The sequence below is a fragment of the Myotis lucifugus genome, unplaced genomic scaffold, assembly GCF_000147115.1.
Source record: "Myotis lucifugus unplaced genomic scaffold, Myoluc2.0 scaffold_0, whole genome shotgun sequence".
NCBI lineage: Eukaryota > Metazoa > Chordata > Mammalia > Chiroptera > Vespertilionidae > Myotis > Myotis lucifugus.
This window is the reverse complement of record NW_005871048.1, coordinates 17085702-17104272: the sequence shown is the minus strand read 5'-3', so window position 1 is coordinate 17104272 and position 18571 is coordinate 17085702. Positions and strand designations below refer to the sequence as shown.

The 18571-nt window shown below is 44.1% G+C and overlaps 1 protein-coding gene across 4 annotated transcripts in view; it reads right to left on the bottom strand.

Moving 5' to 3' along the window:
* Positions 1-2674, bottom strand: part of EFNA5 (ephrin A5) — a 283466-nt gene extending 280792 nt beyond the window's left edge. For all 4 annotated transcript variants that reach the window (XR_002827972.1, XM_023749518.1, XM_006081174.3 and 1 more), the window contains exon 1: positions 869-2674. Coding sequence is in view for 3 of the 4 variants with exons in the window: in XM_023749518.1 (XP_023605286.1) it covers positions 869-993 (125 nt within the window). In the remaining variant the exon portion in view is untranslated. The remainder of the gene's footprint in view (positions 1-868) is intronic.
* Positions 2675-18571: the final 15897 nt, after the last annotated feature.

Below are 18571 nucleotides of genomic sequence, written 5' to 3'. Positions count from 1 at the left end.
CGGGCGCCCACCTCTAGCCTCCCGCGTACACGGTGGGCTTCGGGGACCGCAGCAAAAAACGGTTCCAGGGAACCGCGCTGGCTCCTCCGGCTGCACACCGCCAGGCCGTGGACGAAGGGCTCCCACCTCCCTGCTCTGCCAACTCCTGCAGCTCGCTCTGCACACATGATGTAACCCGGCATTAGATCAAACTTTCTGGCACCTTGAGCCCACCCAGGGGTGGAGGAGGTGGGAGAATCTTCTCCACTGCCAAGAGCGCCGGGCCCAGACTGACCCAGGGGCCAGATCATTTCCTTGCAGTTAAAGAGGAAAATAACCTAAAGCTTCCGCTCCCCAGCCCCCCTCACTTCCCCCAGCCCATGCGCTTTTTGAAAGCACCGAGAAAAGAAAAAAATTAAAGAGAAAAAGAAAAAAAACTTTGGGGATATTTGGCGGGTCTCCCTGCAATCCCTGCGCACCCACGCTGCAGGCCGGGGCTCCCGGAGGTGCGCCCCGGGGCAGCCCGGGACCAAGCCCTGCGCCGGTATCGGGATGCTGGCCATCCTGCCCCGGCGGGTCAGCGGGGGAAAGTCTCGACTCCCGGGCTCCCGCCTTTTCCAAGTCTCCTCGCTCTCTGCAGAGGCAGCCGGTCTGGCTAGACCCGGGACTCCCAGGGGCGCCAGGCCTCTCCGCGGTGGCTTAACAAAGAGTGGCGCAACGGAAGCGCTTCCCGCCGGCGCCCCGAAAGCCATCAGCGCAGGGACGACGTAGGCTCCGAGGGTGCGCGCTGCCAGCGGCCGGTGCGCGCTGATCCCCGCTGCCGCTGCAGCTCCTTCCGCAGGGCCCCGAGGCCCGGGTAGCCCGGACTCCTTGCCCCCTATTGCCTTACCTAGGGTTGCTGCTGTTCCAGTAGACGGCGTAGCGGTCGGCGACGGCCTTGGAGCCCGGGTCCTGGCTGAACACACACATCCAGAGCACCAGAAACATCAGCGTCAACATCTCCACGTGCAACATCACGCCTGGCCAGCGGCGGAGCACTGGACGCGCCACTCCGGGGAGAGAGCAGGGATCCGGAGAGAAGGAGGGAAGGAGAGAACGAGAGGGAGAGAGCAGGAGCCAAATAAATATGAATAAATAAAATTCAAGAGGAATGAGAAGAGAAAAAAGCACACACCAAGCTGGGGGAGGGGGGAGGAGAGCGGGAAGAAAAGAGGCAGTGGAGTGGAGGGGCTAAATACAAACTCGCACCCCCACTGGAGGGTTCAAAAGGAAAAAAGAAATCACAAGATGGAGAGAAGCATGCGAGTGTGTGGCGGCGGCGGCGAGGGCGGGGTAAGGGGGTGCCAAGCTGTGTCTAGGGCGGCGGCGGCTGGCCGGTCACCCCGGGAGAAGGAGGTGCGCGCCCGGCCGAGCGACGGCAGCGCGGGTCGGGGCAGGCGGCGGCGCACGCTGCACAGTCACCGGGAGCTGCGCGCCGCGGCCGCGGGAAGACATACACTGGCCCGCCGGGCCCGGCTCAGCGTCGGCGCCGCGGGATGCACAGCTCTCCGCCGCCCAGGGCTCTCGCACTGCGCCCCGCTTCGCTCCAAGTTACTTTGGCGGCCGGTGGGAAACTGCGGAAGGAGAGCTCCGTGTGGATGGGGCTTCGCGCCGGTGGCCTCGTCTGTGCCTTAACTGGGCAACCCCCAGAAATCGCGGAGGAGTCGTAGGTGTTGCGGGTTCGGGGCGGTGCGCTGAGAAGGGTGGGGATCCGGAGCCACAAACCCAGCCCCGCCGGCGTCCTGGAACGGGTTAAGCGGCAACGAAGCTGGCGAGGAGCGGTCTTGCTTCGCAAACCTCAAAAAAAAAGTTTGGCTCTCCGTGTCTTCCAGCAGGTCCCCGGCGGAGTCGGACTGCAGCAGCGGCGGCGGCGGCGGGAGACAGCACCGCAGGCGCTGGCCTCGGGGATTTCTCGCGCGTGCTTTTCTCGGCCGGGTGTGGGTGTACCGAGGTGAACGAAGAGCAGAGGTTACCAGCCAGCCAGCCGGGCGGAGCTGGGATGACTAAACCTGCAGGACGACGCCAACCCAGGAGCTCGGCTGCAGAGCGGGAGGGGAAACAATCACTTTCAAATGAATCCCTCCAACTCCTGGATGGGCTGATGTCAGTCTCCGATCGCCTTCCGGGAGCAGGAATGAGCCCCGGGACGCAGTGCCAAGAGCCCCGAGTGCGCTCTCAGAAGTCTCTCCGCGACTCCGATGGGTTCGGCCCCAAGCCCAGCAACTTGTAGAGACGCATCAATCAGTTTGAAAGGGAGGGTGGGGGGAGCGCACGAGCGAGTGGCACCTCCCCGATGACTACATCAGAAAACCTTTCCGATCCTCCCGCAGCTGCTCGTCTTCCCCTCCTTGGGCACAGCAGCAACAAGAGGTGAAAACCACCAACCGAATCCTAAAACCCCTACCGGGCGGGAAAATAAACTTGAGTGCAGCGGCGGCGGCAGCCCCGGCAGCCCGGGAGGGATTGAAACGGCTGGCGAGAAGTGGAAAGGGGTAAAAGTCAGTTTTGCAAAAGAGAAAAAAAAAGGGGGGGTGCTTTATGGGAAAAATCTCCTCGGGCACGCCCCCTCGTTAATGACCTGCGTGTAAAGCCGACAGCAGCCGCGACCCAGCAGCCGCACGAGAACGCGAGGCGGCCCGCGTGAACGTGGACAGGGGGGGCGGGCGTGTAACGCAGGGCGCGGGGCAGGCGGGCGGCGCGAGCACGGGTGAGAGCTCTGGACCGAGCAGGGGGAGGCGCCGCCAGCCAGCGCCCGCCAGCGCCGCTGCTGCCGCCGCGGCCCAGGTCCGGGGGACTGCTCCCGTTACACCCTCCCCCTCTCCCCCATGCAGTTTACTTGGGTAGGTGGGTGCGTGGAGCAGCCAGTCAAGGAACAGCCTGCTGTTTGCTTACAGATCCAGGATTTTTTTTTCCTCTCTCTTTACGCCAACCAGATTGGCTGCTCCCAGAGAAAGAGGCGTTTTCCTAATCTCCTCCCTTCCTCTCGCCTCCTGCCCCCTCCCCGGCCCCACCTTCCTTCTGACTAATTGAATTACTGGGAGTGCCGAGGCGCCCTCTTCTCCACCCGAGCCCAGCAGCCGCGCGTAACCCTTTGGATGCTGAATTCCGTCCGGGCTGAGGAATGATTGGACGTTTTTACCTGAGAATGGGGTTATTTCAATTACAAAGGAACCGGTTCCCACCCGGGAGCCGGAGCGCCGGAATCTGTCTCCCGGGCCCCTCAGGTGACATGAACCCGCTGGCAGAAAGCCTCAGTGAATACGTGTTCTCGTAAATCTGCCCTGGTCTTCCCAACGAGCAATGGCCCGGCGCTGGGTTATCTGGAGAGCTGAGCATCTCTCCTGTGCCTTTCAATCCCCCGCTTCCTACAAGGGGTTTTAAAGGTTCATGAGCAGGAAGCATGACTTTCCTGAAAACACTTTAAAAAAACACACCAAGAAAATCACTGGGTATGTAAGAGTGATTGCCATTCAGTGGGACCGTTCAGCAGGAAGGAAATGAATGCAGCAGGAGAGTCCATCAGAAATACGTTACACATTTTCCATGTCAACCCCGAGGTTGGTTCGCTACCCACTCCCCAAGGGGTAAATGTTTTGAATAAAGTCTTTTCGGGAAGGAACCTATGTCGGAGAACGAGGTCCCTTATTATTGGAAAAGCCTCGAGTTCCTGGACTTCAAGAGCAGGTTGCAGCACCGTGGCCCCAGGCCATCACCGGAGCGCGATGGCCTGACAGCGAGGCCGACTCGGCGCCCCGGGACGTGGTCCCCTGTCCCCCAGCGCCCGGGAAGCCAGCCAGGCGCCGGGCTCAGCGGGGCTGCAAACCCTGGAGACTCTCCCTCGCGGGGCTCCGCGGGCTCAGTCTGCGTGGTATTATTCTTTCTTGCTCTCTAGGGAGTTTTCTGCCTCAGTGGGGAAAGGCTGATCCCAAGAAAGAGAGCACTTTAGTTTTGCTCCCAAACTTACCTGTTCTCCCCTGTACTTATTAGCCCAACATAACCAAATATCACGCTGTCTGTCCTGCGCTTTCCAGCTCTGGAGTTCAGGATTTCCGGGCGCTTCGGAGCCGTTTGGAAGCGTCCAGACGCCCTCCAGTGGTGGCCCTCGGTCAGCACCCAACGCGGGTATTGCCTGCAGCTCAGCCGGCTGGAGTTTGATAGAATCTGGGATCATGATCCATAAAGACTTAAGGGAAAAGGAACAGTTCACACGGGCGTGGAATTAACTGGATGTTATGGGCCCTTGCCTGAAAGTTGCGTAGTTTGTCAATTGCAGAATTTTTCCCACCCGAGGAGATCCCGAAATTGTCCTAGGAAAGTAACTCTTCCGTTTGTGACTAGATGTAGATTGCCATCTGCATAAATACAGACTCCAGGACAGATCACCCAAACCAACCATCTTCCTAATTTTAAAAAAGTAAATTCAGAATGTTAACACAAATGCTTCTGTATATTTCACAAAATTCCAGCAATGAGAAAGAAGTGAGAAAATTTCAAGTAGAGGATTAAAAGGATAATCTTTTACTTTTTAAAATCAAATTTTCATTTAAAAAGTTATGTACTTTTCCCTCCTGGTCTCTAATCTTGCTGATGTTCAAGTGATTTGCCTATTTTGGGGTGTGTTTGTTTTTTTCTGTTGCAGAAAGAATGCATTTATTTCTTCCCTCGGCCTTTTTGATAATAGCTCTAATAGGTGCTCACCTGACTGGAGCAGTTTTGCAGGAAATACTCTGGACCCTTTTAAGGGACATCTGTGTCTTTCAGAAGAGAATGCACAACTTCTGTCGTGGGGAAAATGCTGATCATCATCCGAGATTCTTTTTAGTCAGGGAAATATCAGGTATCAGGGAGTTAGCAAGCTGGCTTCCTGTGGCTTCCAAACCAAAAGGAGTAAGAAGAAAAACAGAATTTACATCCACTTATTTCCTATCTGAAAACACATATTGTAACCAAAGTTGAAATGCAAAAATTCAACATATCAAAAGAATACAGATGTCCTACTATTTTAAATGTCTCTAATTTGTTTAGAGTCTGGAGAGTCCCATTTTAAACAAAACAAAACCAAAAAAAATTATACATTATGGCCTTCCTTAAAATGATTCAAGGAGTTAGAATAAAGATATGCCTTAAAAAGAGTCAAGGAGTTGGAATAAAAGCAACTGTTAAGAACATAATTCAAATGTCTATGAAATAACTCATAAACCTAAAATAAGTGCTTCCTTTTGGGATTATATACCTACATAACTATTGCTATTAGAGTAACCAAGCAGCAATTGATAGAACAGTGATTTTCAAACTTTTTCATCTCATGGCATATATAAGCTAATTACTAAAATTCTGTGTGATACCCAAAAAATACATATTTTGTGGATTTGACCAAAAAATAGGTATAATTTTGATTCATTTTCACTGGGTGGCTATTGTCATTTTTTTATTTGACAGTCTAAGAGAATATAGGTCAGTGCCCCTGACTAGATAGTCAGGTATTGCATGTTTTAAAAAATGCTTGTGGCACAGTGCCTGCCATGGCACACCAGTAAGAGAGATATTATTAACTATGCACTTATTGCTGGTTATGTGACATATTCAAGTCACATTATTCAAGTGATTTGAATTTATACAAATCAGTATTATATAAAATAATTATATTATTATTAGTCCAGTGTCACAGAGGCAAAGACTTTCAAGCTGGCCATCCTATCTAATAAAAAGGGAACATGCTAATTGATCATCACGCCCTCACAAGATGGCGGTGCCCACAGCCACAAGATGGCAGCGCCCAGTCCCCTCAGCCCCACTGGGGTGGCAGGTGTGCGGCACGGCTGGGCCCACCTCCAGGCGGGTCCGGCCGCTCTGCACGCCTGCCCCCAAACCCCTCAGCCCCCCAGCCACCCAGGGCCAGCCCGAGGTGCAGGCAAGCCTTGGATGGCGGCTGCCCAGCTGCCCAGAGCCAGCTCGAGGCGCAAGCAAGGCTTAGGTAACCAGGGCTGGCCGAGGCTTGTGCTGCTGGCAGTGGCAGCAGCAGAGGTGTGATGGGAGCATTGCCTTCCCCTGATCGCTGGGTCACCTTCTGCCTCTGAGGGCTTCCGCACTGTGAGAGGGGGCAGGCCGGGCTGAGGGACCCCCCCTACTCTAGTGCATTAATTTTCATGCACCGGGCCTCTAGTTAAAGGATAAGGAGCATTTCCCCCCAGTAGAGAAGGAGGTTCAAATATAACAAAACAAAAACAGCAAGGAGCTAAAACATGGAAAAATAAAAGACTTTGAGATTGAAACAGGATTGCAGGGAGTTGAAACCTGAAAAGTTGAGAATGGACTGTAAAGGGCTTAACTGCATTTTAAGAATGTTTGTGTTTTAAGCTACAGGCAACCAAGTGTACTGGTGGTTTTAAAACAAATGACAATGAAGCAACAATCATCATGCCTCAAATTAAAACACAAACGGGGATTTTTTAAATTTATGTTTAATTGTTTGGCCTTGAACTATCTAGAGATGGATGGTCTGACCTTGGCTATGAATTAGAATCACTTAGGGAGCTTTTAAAAAAGAACAATGGTAGGGTCCCACTCCCTGTTTTAGTTGGTTAGGGCAGGGGAACTGAGATCTGTAATTTTTAAAAGCTACCCAGGGAATTCTAATGAGCATAGAGGATTGAGAATCACTGAACCAGGTAATTTATTTTTCACCTTAACTACTTCAATATTTTAGGCCAAAAAGAAAGTTCTATACTTATTGGTCTGGAGAAATGTTCCAGCTAACAATCAAGGCAGGAATTTTGATACTTTAGAGAGCTGAATTTTATGATCCTGTGTATTAAAATGTAGTGATACTTTAAAAATAATTCTCACATGGCACAAAATAGAATGCCATCTCCAAGATGTGGTTTCAGGGATCAAGCTTGATTTTAAATATGGGTTAGCCCTGGCTTGTGTGTTCAGTGGTTCGAGGGTCAGCCTGGGCACAGAGGGTTTCAAGTTTGATTCCCAATCAAGGGCAAGTACCTCGGTTGCCAGTTCAGTCCCCAGCCCAGGGTCCATGTGTGGGAAGCAACCAGTGAATGTGTCGCTCTCACATCGATGTTTCTCTCTCTTTCCCTCCCACCCTCCCACTTCTCTAAAAATCAATGGAAAAGGTATCTTTGGGTAAGGATAACAAAAAATAATTTAGAATAAAATAAAAATGGGCTATTTTTTTTTTTTTTACTAGTTTGGACTTCCTTTTAAAGCATTAGCTGCCTGCCAACAGATAGAAGTGGAGTTCTATTGGGTTAAACAAATAAATGTGAAAGCTGGTGAATCAAACCCCAAAGTCCACAGATTAAGAAAGGCTTACTTAATATGGCAGTTAAATGGAAACTGATACCCAGAAAAGATAATAAAGAAAATAAACTCAAGGGCAAAGATTAAAGAAATAATAATTAGACACAAAACCATGTAACAGATGACTAACATAATGGTATTCAAGCTAACCCTGCAGCCTATTTTTCTAGAACATTACGAATTCATTCCAAAGCCCAAGTAACCCAAGTTCAATCACCAAACTGTCACCCTCCTATCCTGCCCACAGACTGTTTGAAGTTATTTAATGAAGTCTTCTCCCCTAGTCTTTCCTTTTATAACAGGTTACTCAGAATCTTTAGAAATAACTCTTTGCTAGCTTTTCTCTCCTTAGAGACCTTAGGAAATGCTCCTTTTCTATTTCTGATCTAGCTGTCTCTTCTGTGAACAACCTAAAAGAGAGAAGTGAAAAAAACACACACAAAAATCCCTCTACTAAATAGAGTACAGGTCTTTAATCTTATGACCTTCAACTTGCATAATGGATTTTCCACTTTTCCTCATTCTCCTTTTACTTTCTTAGAGTTTGTTTCACAGAATCTCTTCTCTTGAATTCTGTAGATAAGTAGAAGCAGTTTTATAAGCTGCTACAATATATTTTATTGATTTTTTACAGAGGAAGGGAGAGAGATAGAGAGTTAGAAACATCGATCAGCTGCCTCCTGCACATCTCCTACTGGGGATGTGCCCGCAACCCAGGTACATGCCCCTGACCGGAATCGAACCCGGGACCTTTCAGTCCGCTGGCCGACGCTCTATCCACTGAGCCAAACCGGTCTCGGCAAGTAGAAGCAGTTTTATAAGTTGCTACAATATTCTGATAGAGGCGTTTAAATTTCTTTAATACTAACCATCTATTTGTTGTTGCTTACCCACTTTAAAACACAGTTTAGTAATAAGTAAGACCTATATAGCAAACATTTTAAACATACAGAAGTTTGAGCTGTCATTTTGATAAACAACTAACCATATTACTAGGCATATCCTATATAATAAAAACCTAATATGCTAAGTGTCCAGTCATCCATTCAACCAATCAAAGCATAATGTGCTAATGATATGCTAAGGCCGCTCAACCACTCGCTATGATGTGCACTGACCACCAGGGGGCAGACAGTTGACCAGTCGCTATGACATGCACTGACCTCCAGCAGGCAGACGCTCTGACCTGTAGGTTAGCTTGCTGCTGGGGTCTGGCCCATTGGGACTGAGAGAGATGGGCCGGACATGCCCTGGAGCCCTCCCACAGTTCCTTCCCAGCTGGCCAACCTCCCAAATCCCTCCCTGGCCCTGATCATGCACCGGTAGGGTCCCTCGGCCTGGCCTGGGCCCTCTTGCAATCTGGGCTGAGGGCTCCCCCCGCCCAGTGCTCAAATTTCGTGCACTGGGCCTCTAGTAGGTAAATATGTGTTAAGTTTCTGTGCATTACAAATGTGTATTGCTTAAATGTAGTTTTAAAGGAAGCAAACAAGAATGGGTTGATTCAGCCAATTTCCACATCACTTTTCATTATCTGGACTTTTGTCTAGATACCTTATAGTTATATGACCAGTTTTCAACCATAAGGCAAAAATTACTGGGTGGTTTTATTCTCATTAGAAATTTTCATGTTGTTTTTTTTACTGATTTATCATGTTTGCTTTTCATTGTTCTGTATTTCCCCTCTTCAAATTTTTAAATAAAATTCACCAAATTTATTTGCATTTTCTAAATTTAATTGATCAACTAGCACACTGTATACTGTCAGTAAAGCATACTGTCATAAATTCTTTGTGAATTATTAAACAATACTGCATTCCTTGCTTAAAAGAATATAGATTATCATGAATGTAGATTACCAAAAAAATAAAATGTTATATTTATGTTATTATGATGGCAATCATAGATGTCTACAGCATACCTTTATTGAAATAAAAATAATATAAGTAGGCTTTTCAGAAATAAAGTTAATTTGTGTTGGTTTTTCCCATATTCAAACTAATAGTTAGGATTTTTCTCCCACCACCTTTATTTACCATCACCCCAAAAGCATATAAGAATGAATTTTTGTTTTGTTTTCCTTTACTTGCTTAGAAACCCCCCAAAAGCTACAAAATCTTTTATTAATGGCATTATATACACACATATATATATGTATGGCATATACTAGTATGTGAGCATATATAGAGCCTGAGAAAGTGAGAGAACTTATTTTTCAATCAGTTTCACCCAAGATTTTCATCAACTTCTGGGAGAATTCTATTTAAAGATGAGTAGAGGATGTAATCCTTAGTCTGTGGGCATGATTTCATGAAATAGAAAATGCTGTTTGTAAGCCCCCTTTTTAGCTTTGGCTTTAGTCCCCACCCCCACCCCCACCCCTGAGCTAAACTGACTAAGCTAAGTAAAGTGTAGAATTATGGCAAACTAGGAAATTCTTTCCTCAATTATGTGCTTCTCCCCCAGATAAAAGCCTGCTTTAGGGGAATTTGGATCCTGGTGATTTGGAGTGTGAATTTTTTTTTTGGTAGACAAATCTCTCTCTCTCTCTCTCTCTCTCTCTCTCTCTCTCTCTCTCTTTCTTCATTTCACTTTGCCATATTAGAGATGGTCTTTTAAAATATACTATTAATTATTTAGGGAAAATGTCCTCTTATTGCAGATTTATGGCCCTAGTCTCAGACTTCCAAATACCTTATGCCAATATTGTAAATTTTATTGTGATGCTGTAAAGTTACAGTTAAGGTATAATTTTTTAAACGCATTTCATCTTGTAGTTTGGAATAATAGTTATAAAGCTGGTCTCTATAGAAGCCACTGTAATTTATGATCTTGAACATCAAATAATAATGCAGAGGATTATTGGCCAAAACATTTTTTAAATGAGAGATAGTTTACTGAATTGTCACTTTCTAAACTCAAGTCAGGAGAGGAAAGTGTGTTCCTAAAATGACTACCTTGTAACCAGAGATTATCATTCTCCATTTCCATTAGTTTACCTTTCTTTGGGAGGGGGGGGCATATGTATACTAAATTAAATAGGATTTATTGGTTCGGCTAAGGTTCTGAATTACTGTGGATTAGGAGACTCATTTCTTAGCCTTTTTTCATTGAAATCCATCAGGATCTATGTGGTCTATCTAGTATTCTGCATACTTCCAATGCTTAATAAATATTACATTACAATATTAGCATAATAATAAATCATCTTAAAGTACTACATGGACTATTAAGTGAGATCCTATTCAGTTTGAGCCAAGACATCAAAAAGTTTTATTTTCTCTATATGCATACAAAGTAATTTAAAAACTCCCTTTCCAGGAAATGTCCTTGCCTCCATAAGATGTCTACAAAGTGAAGTGGTGAAGTTGTATCTTCCAGTTACATATTTTATTTCCTCAATTTATTTTGGAGCCTGAATTTTCCATTTTAATAAGAGGAAATTTAAAATTGGGCAGACAAAAATGGAAATAGCACCATTTGTCAAGTAAATGCCCTTTTCCCAATGGCAACATTAAAATCTTCATACCAGTTTACTGGGCCATCAGCTACGTAGAGTTCCTTGCCATTAAGAAGTTTTGCTTTGTATTCCATCGTGTAGATGTACCACAGTTTTCTAATCCATTCATCTGCTGAATACTATGCTGCTGTAAAAAAGAAGGAATTCTTACCATTTGTGACAGCATGGATGGAACTGGAGAGCATTATGCTAAGTGACATAAGCCAGTCAATGAAAGAAAAATACCACATGATCTCACTCATTTATGGATAATTAAGACCATTATAAACTGATGAGCAAAAATAGATACAGAGGCAGAGCAACATCAAATAGAAAGTCAAACTACAGCGGGAAGGCTGGGGAGGGTTGAGGGGTGGGAAGGGGGGGATAAGAGATCAACCGAAGGACTTGTATGCATGCATATGAGCATAACCAATGGACACAAGACACTGGGGGGCATGGGAGGCTAGGGGAGGGTCAAGGGGAGAAAAAGGAGACATATATAATACTCTTTGTAATACTTTAAGCAATAAAACAATAAAAAAAAAGGAAAAAGAAGAAACATAAAAAAAGAGAGAAGTTTTGCTTTGTCTGTGTTTGGTTAGGTCACACAGACCTAGACTAACAGCCACTGAAAACATGAGGATTTTCTTTACGGTTTCAGAAACAAAAATTAACTAAAAAAAAAAAATCAGTTAATACAATCTTATCCTAACTGGTTGCTTTGAAACTGTCATCAAGGCAAAAAATAAAAATATTTTCCCTCCAAAAGTATTGTTCAAATAATTACATTTTCTCTACCAAATAGAAGAAAAATGATGCATCATCTGTGGTAGATAGCAAAATGGCCAAAATTCGCCCTAACCGGTTTGGCTCAGTGGATAGAGCTTCGGCCTGCGGACTCAAGGGTCCCAGGTTCGATTCCAGTCAAGGACATGTACCTTGGTTGTGGGAACATCCCCAATAGGGGGTGTGCAGGAGGCAGCTGATCAATGTTTCTCTCTCATCCATGTTTCTAACTCTCTATGTCCTCTCCCTTCCTCTCTGTAAAAAATCGATAAAATATGTATTTAAAAAATGGCCAAAATTCTCTCCCCCCGTTACAGAGTACTTTTGCAGTTAGCCCCTCCCATCAAATGACAGAGGCTATTTTAACACCCTTTGAATCTGAACTGACTTGGGACTTGCTTTGGCTAACAGAAGGTCGCAGAAGCAATGTTGTGCCAATTCTGAGCCATGCCTCAAGAGGCATTGCAGCTTCTGCTCTTTCTCTAGGAACCCTGCCCAATTCCCCTGTGGACAAGCTGAAGCTAGCCTTCTGGTTGATGAGAGATATGTAGTCCATTCCCCTGCATTGTCCCTACCAACCCCCAAAAGCAGAGCTACCTAGCTGACCAGCAACTGTCAGCAAATGCATGAGAAATTCCCAGCCAAGACTAAAAGAACTGCACATCTGAATCCATTCTAAATTGCTGACCCACAGAATCCTGTCCTGAATAAATGGTTCTTGTTTTCAGCCAGTACATTTTGGGGTGATTTGTTATACAGCAATAGATAACAGATACATCTTCTTCTTAAATGATTGGAAATAATTTTTAAAATATTATTCAGCTCAAATAAATGCTATTCTTTCACAATTTGGATTTCTATTACTGAGTTACTTGGGGTTAAGTCTATAATTGGCAAACTAACTTTCTGTATATATATTTGAAAACATGCTTTTATTGAATTTTTAGAGAGAGAAGAAGAGAGAAACATTGATTGGTTGCCTCTTGCACCCCAACCAGGGATTGAACCCACATCCTGGGCATGTCCCCTGACCAGGAAATGAATCAGTGACCTTTCGGTGCATGGGACAATGCACAACCAACTGAGTCACACCAGCCAGGGTGCTTTCTGCATATTTCCAACATTAATGTTTGTCTCTGCTACTTTGCAGATTTCATAAGGTGTCTTTTCTCTTCAACAAAAACTTCACATGGAACCCTAACACAATTAACATTCAGGCCCTTCTGATCCTCTTTGGTTAGAATAGCAAACCTGAACAGATGATTTACCCAGAGGTGATTCTTCCTCTAAAGTGGTGCCCAGCAAGAAAAATGAAAAGGTAAAATCAAAGGAAGCTATGTTTAGCCTCATCTCAAATCTCCACATCACTCACTACTATTGATTTAATATCATGGCACCTCCATATTTCAGCAGGAAAATCTGCCACAAAACAGAAACAGCAGTGACCCTGTAATGGTCATCGTACTGTCATCTAACATCAAATTACAACATCTCTGTTCTTGGCTGACAGCCACAGCAGGACTGGGTATGTACAGCTCTCTCTACATAGATGGAAAAGATGTGTTTCAAGGAAGTAAGATATAAAGTGCAATCTTATATATTAGGTCTTATCTTCCTATAATATGAAGTTCTGAAATTGGAGGAGAGTTTTGTCAAGGGCCCTTACTCACACTCCCTCAAGTCTTTACTGGACCAAATTCCCAATGTGTGCCATCCAGGGGGAGACCAATCCACACACTCAGAGTTGTGCTTTCAGCATCCATAGCACTTTCTTCCTGAGAGAACCAAACCACAGGCTACCCTTCCATCGTGGCTTTCTCATCCTTTGCTGTTGCTTCCTCCCATATTTTCGGAGTTCTCTTATTTTGTCTCCAACTGGTTCCTTTTGCCTGCTCGACAATGACTCACAGCCCAGTGCCAGGCACGTAGTGAACACATAAAAAGTATTTGTGAAGCCCTAACCGGTTTGGCTCAATGGATAGAGCGTTGGCCTGCGGACTCAAGGGTCCCAGGTTCAATTCCAGTCAAGGGCATGTACGTTGGTTGTGGGCACATCCCCAGTAGGGAGTGTGCAGGAGGCAGCTGATCGATGTTTCTAACTCTCTATCCCTCTCCCTTCCTCTCTGTAAAAAAATCAATAAAATATATATTTTTAAAAAAAGTATTTGTGAAGTAAATACCCATTCCCTAAATCCAGGTGCTCTTCTTTAGCCCTGGTTTCCTTCTTCACTAACATGATCTTTAACAATCACATTCATACTCGCAGCTCCAATTATGGTCCCTTTGTGGGTGTCTCCCAAGCTTTAGCTCTAGGACCTTATGCTTTCCATCATCAGACCCACATTCCCAGCCTTCTCATTTACTTGTTCACAAGCCCCAAAAGTGTATCTATTCTATCAATATACCCAGACACCCTCTTCCTGTCACTACTGCTCTCTAGCATGCCAAGGTCAGGAAAAGTCCCCCGTTAGTTCCCAAATGAGAATTTCTAGCTGACAGGCTTGGTAAAGCAGAGGACTCCGTATTCTGTTAAGGAATGTAAAGAAGTTCCCCAATTTCTCATTTCTATATCAGGTTGCCTACTACCTGGTCTCAGCTAACGACTCTTACGTCTGGTAAAAATAACCTCCAAACTCCATATCCTGCATGCAGTATAGTATATATGGATGGAGTGATCTATTCCAGATGGAAACCTGATGTGACCCTCCATTATTTAAATTGCACCCCATACCTCCCAAATAAAGGTAGAATTCTCGACATGGCTACCAAGCCCTGCATGAGCTGACCCCTGCCCCCCTCTCTGACCTCATCTCAGAGAAGCCCTTACACACACACACACACACACACACACACACACACACACGCACCAGCTCAAGCCACTGAACCTTCTCCCTTGTCCTGAGAGAAGCCATTCAGCTCCCTGTCTCTGAGTCTTTGCTTATGCTGTCCCTTTGCCTGAAACATTTTTGCTCCCACCTGTTAAACTTGCGTTCATCCTTCCTATGTCAGCTCAGATGTCACTTCCTCAGGGAAGTCTCTTAGGACTGACCCCACAGAATAGAGCAGGGCACCTCTAAATAATCACATAGCACTGAATTTCTTTTCTTCATATCACCTATCCCTTGATTAAAATTGTATATTTGTGCGGCATTTCCTCTGCTTCCCCTCCTGGTTCAATTACTCTCCATCACATCTCCAAAGCGCAGCATGGTGCACATATAATGGAATAAATGAATGAAAATAGCGCACTGGCACTTTACATTGTTTTTTTCCTGGTTTCTATGAGGAACCATAGCTCAGGGTTCTACAGAAAGCAGTGGGGATAAGAGGGAGGGAGAGTCAAATGCCTCTCAGAGATTTGGAAATAAAGGATTTACCTCAGAAGGTTTAATCAGAGAGGCTTCATATAATGGACTCCAGCAAAGATATACAGAACCAACCTTAAAGTAATTGCAACTAGAGCCAGATCTAACTGAAAGTCTCTCCGTATCTAAAGAAGGCCTGTGGCAACTCAAAGGTAGCCAGTCAGAAATGGAGCAAAGGAAGTGAAATAAACCGAGGCTTATTCACAGTTCTAATTCCCGAGTGTGTGCGTGTATGTGGAGCTGGGGAAGCTCCCTGGTCAGATTGGCAGGTACACACAAATTGTAAACAGCTCCCCCGCAGCAGTCTCAGTACAATACCATTACATATTCAACGCACATAATGTCTTCCTTTGTCCTGAGGCCACTAAACTGTTAATAATTTGCCTCTCATATAGCTTGCCATTCATTCATTCATTCATTCATTCATAAATTTATTGAGCATCTAATATGTGCTATGTCTTGAGGATACAGTGGTTACTGCCCTCACAGAGGTTGTCTGTCCAGCCACAAACAATTAAGAAAGCAAATTACCATCCAAGTATTGGGTCCCACAGCAGACTTCCTGCCTGCCGAAGGTCCTTTCTTCAGAGAACCTCTCCTCTCATCTTTCTGATCTTGTTGAAGTTATGTGTTGCCATGAAGTGGCACGCTGCTCCACCACCACACCCTTACCACCACTGCAGGGTTAATCAGGCCAGTCAGGGTCCCTGTTAACATTTGTAACTGGGATTAAAAGGCCTCCCTTCTTTGGGGATTTTGAGTTATGTAGATAGAGGCTTGGGCTGTCAGCTACCATCTTCCCTACTCTGGGGAGGAGGGTTGCTAGCTTTAAGAAATAAAAATACAACAGGATTTGTCTGAATGTTCTTCTGAGAATTCAGGGCAGAGCAGAAGCAGGGAAACCATCCGGAGGCCTGATGTTCAAGACAGTCTGTAGGATAGTTGCTACAATCATTAATTATATCACATGCACTTCAGGTAAATTCTACGTGTCAGGATTTTAGGATTACTATTTATTTATTTATTTATACTTATTTTTCTTTCTTTGGCACCATTTGGCTTTGAAAACCAACAATGTATAATTTGGGGCTGAAAAATGGTAATGAAGATACATGAATCTCCATAAGTGATCCTTTCCCCAGCGTTTCTGTTTTAGGAGAATCCACGGAACAAGAGGGGAGATGTTAAACGGTGCCCTCATTATCTGATGTCACAAGTCAAAAAGCAACCTACCCCTCTGCAGCCAGAGGTCAGCTTGGCTGCTGGTTTCTGTGCAGGTGAATTATGGCTTAAGAAATAAAAATTTTCGGAACACTAATAATATACATTGAAAGAAACAAGAAGGGAGGAAAGATGCATGAGCTTAGGGAAAGGATTTTATAATGTTTCCTAGTTGACTCAATGATAAATGTACATAATTAATCATAGACACCATTTTGGCGAATGATATTTTTAAATGATAGAGGCAATTATCTGTACAATTACATATGCACAGAAATGCTTTATTTTCTGACTTTCAACAGGCAGCCTACCTTACAGAATAGGTAAGGAAGACTCTTACCTAATTCAGCATCCTAATTTGTAAACTCGATCTAAAGAGGACATTTTTTTGGTGGTTAGAGGAGGTTCAGAAGAGGATTATAATAATGATAACTTCTTGGTTCTACTATGAATATCTTTGTGAAACTATTTAATCACTTATAATTTCAACCCATAAAATATGTTATACTAGTATATTCTCATTTCCCTCTCTCTTTAAAGTAATATAAAATAACTAGAGGCCCGATGCATGAAAATTCATGCAAGAGTAGGCCTGCCTTCCCTCGGCTGCCAGCACTGGCTTCCCTTCAGCACCCAGGGACCCTGGCTGACTTCCCTCAGGCCCCTGCTAAGTCAGGAAGGACGTCCGGAGTGACATCTGGAAGATGTCCAGTCTATTAGCATATTACCCTTTTATTATTATAGATATTTGAATGTTTTCCCAATAAATATTCTGGAAACAAATTGAAAAACTTGTGTAAATAAAAGAATATTTTCTACTTTCTCTTATTCTATTAAAATGAGAGAAAATTTCAGCATCTATAATATACAATCATCTTTTTTCTGACTTGATCGAATGAACACATACTCTCTGCTATTTCTTTAGCTGGATGGTCTTATCTTACAAAGGCAGTGTGGTGTGGTGAAGAGTTCAGGCTGAAATCAGACAAATACAGTTTCCAATCTGCCTCTGCAATTTAGCATGATTCTAACCTTGAGCAAGTCGCTAAATGTTGCTAAGCCTCAATTTCTTTGTAAAAGTGATTCTAATCATATCAATCTCATAAAATATGTTGTGAGCAATACACGAGATAATGTTTATGAAGTATCTGGTCTAATGTCAGGGATTCAACACATGTTCAGTACTGTAGTATTATTAATGTTAACTCTTCCCTCTTATTAAATTTCTTCACTATCTTATCCTTCTAAAATAAATCATAATGTCATCCTATCATTCACTTATTCTACCAATGTAAATTGAATGTCGTGCATACAAACAAGATATCTGTATATAAATAAATCAGTCATTTTGGATATTAGTAAGGAAAGGATGGGTTGTTCAGAAAATGGCTTGGCCTGATCGGTTACCAATTTCAATCTCTAACTCAGATGTTCTAAATCTGTGTTGTCTAATGCAATAGACATTAACTACATGTGGCTATTGAGCATTTGAAATGTGACTATTTAATCTAAAATGTTCTGAATATGTAAAATATACTCCAAATTTTCAAGACTCAGTATGAAAAAAAGATTGCAAAATCTCATTAAGATTTTTTAAAATATCGATTGCATGTTAAAATGACAGTATTTTGTATATATTGAGTTATGTAAATATATTATTAAAATGAATTTCATCTGTTTCTCTTTAGTTTTTAAAGTATGTGGCTCTGAGGAACATTATAATTTTGTTGCTCACATTTGTGGCTAGCATTACGTTTCTATTGGGCAGCACTGGTCTATATATTTAAATATAGCAAGAAACCAAGAGAGGGGGAAATGAAGGAAGGGCCCTAGCCCATGTGCTTCAGTTGGTTGAGTGTTGTCCCATGTAACAAAAGGTTGTGCGTTTGATTCCTGGTCAGGGCATGTATCCAGGTTTCGGGTTTGATCCCTGGTCGGGCGTGTGCAGGAGGCAAACAACCAATGTTTCTCTTTTGCATTGATGATTTTCTTTCTCCCCTCTCTCTCCCTCTCCCTCTCTCTAAAATCAATAAAAATATATTTTTTAAAAAGGAAGGGAGGGAGGAGGAAAGGAAGGAAGGAAAGAGAAAGGAAAGGAAGGGAAGGGAAGGGAAAGGAAAAGAAAGGAAAGGAAAGGAAGGAGGGGAGAAAGAAAAAAAAAGAGTCTTCAGGAACTGGAAGATATAAGTCTTAAAAGATCCTATAGTGGAATAATCGATATAAGACTTAAAAGATCCTATAGTGGAATAATCTTTTTTATGCATAACTCAATGGTAAAAATCGAGCTTGTGTTAGTTATTTAATGATCACTGCTCATATTTTAGGTACCATACTAGGTACTAGAGTTACAATGATGAGCAAAACA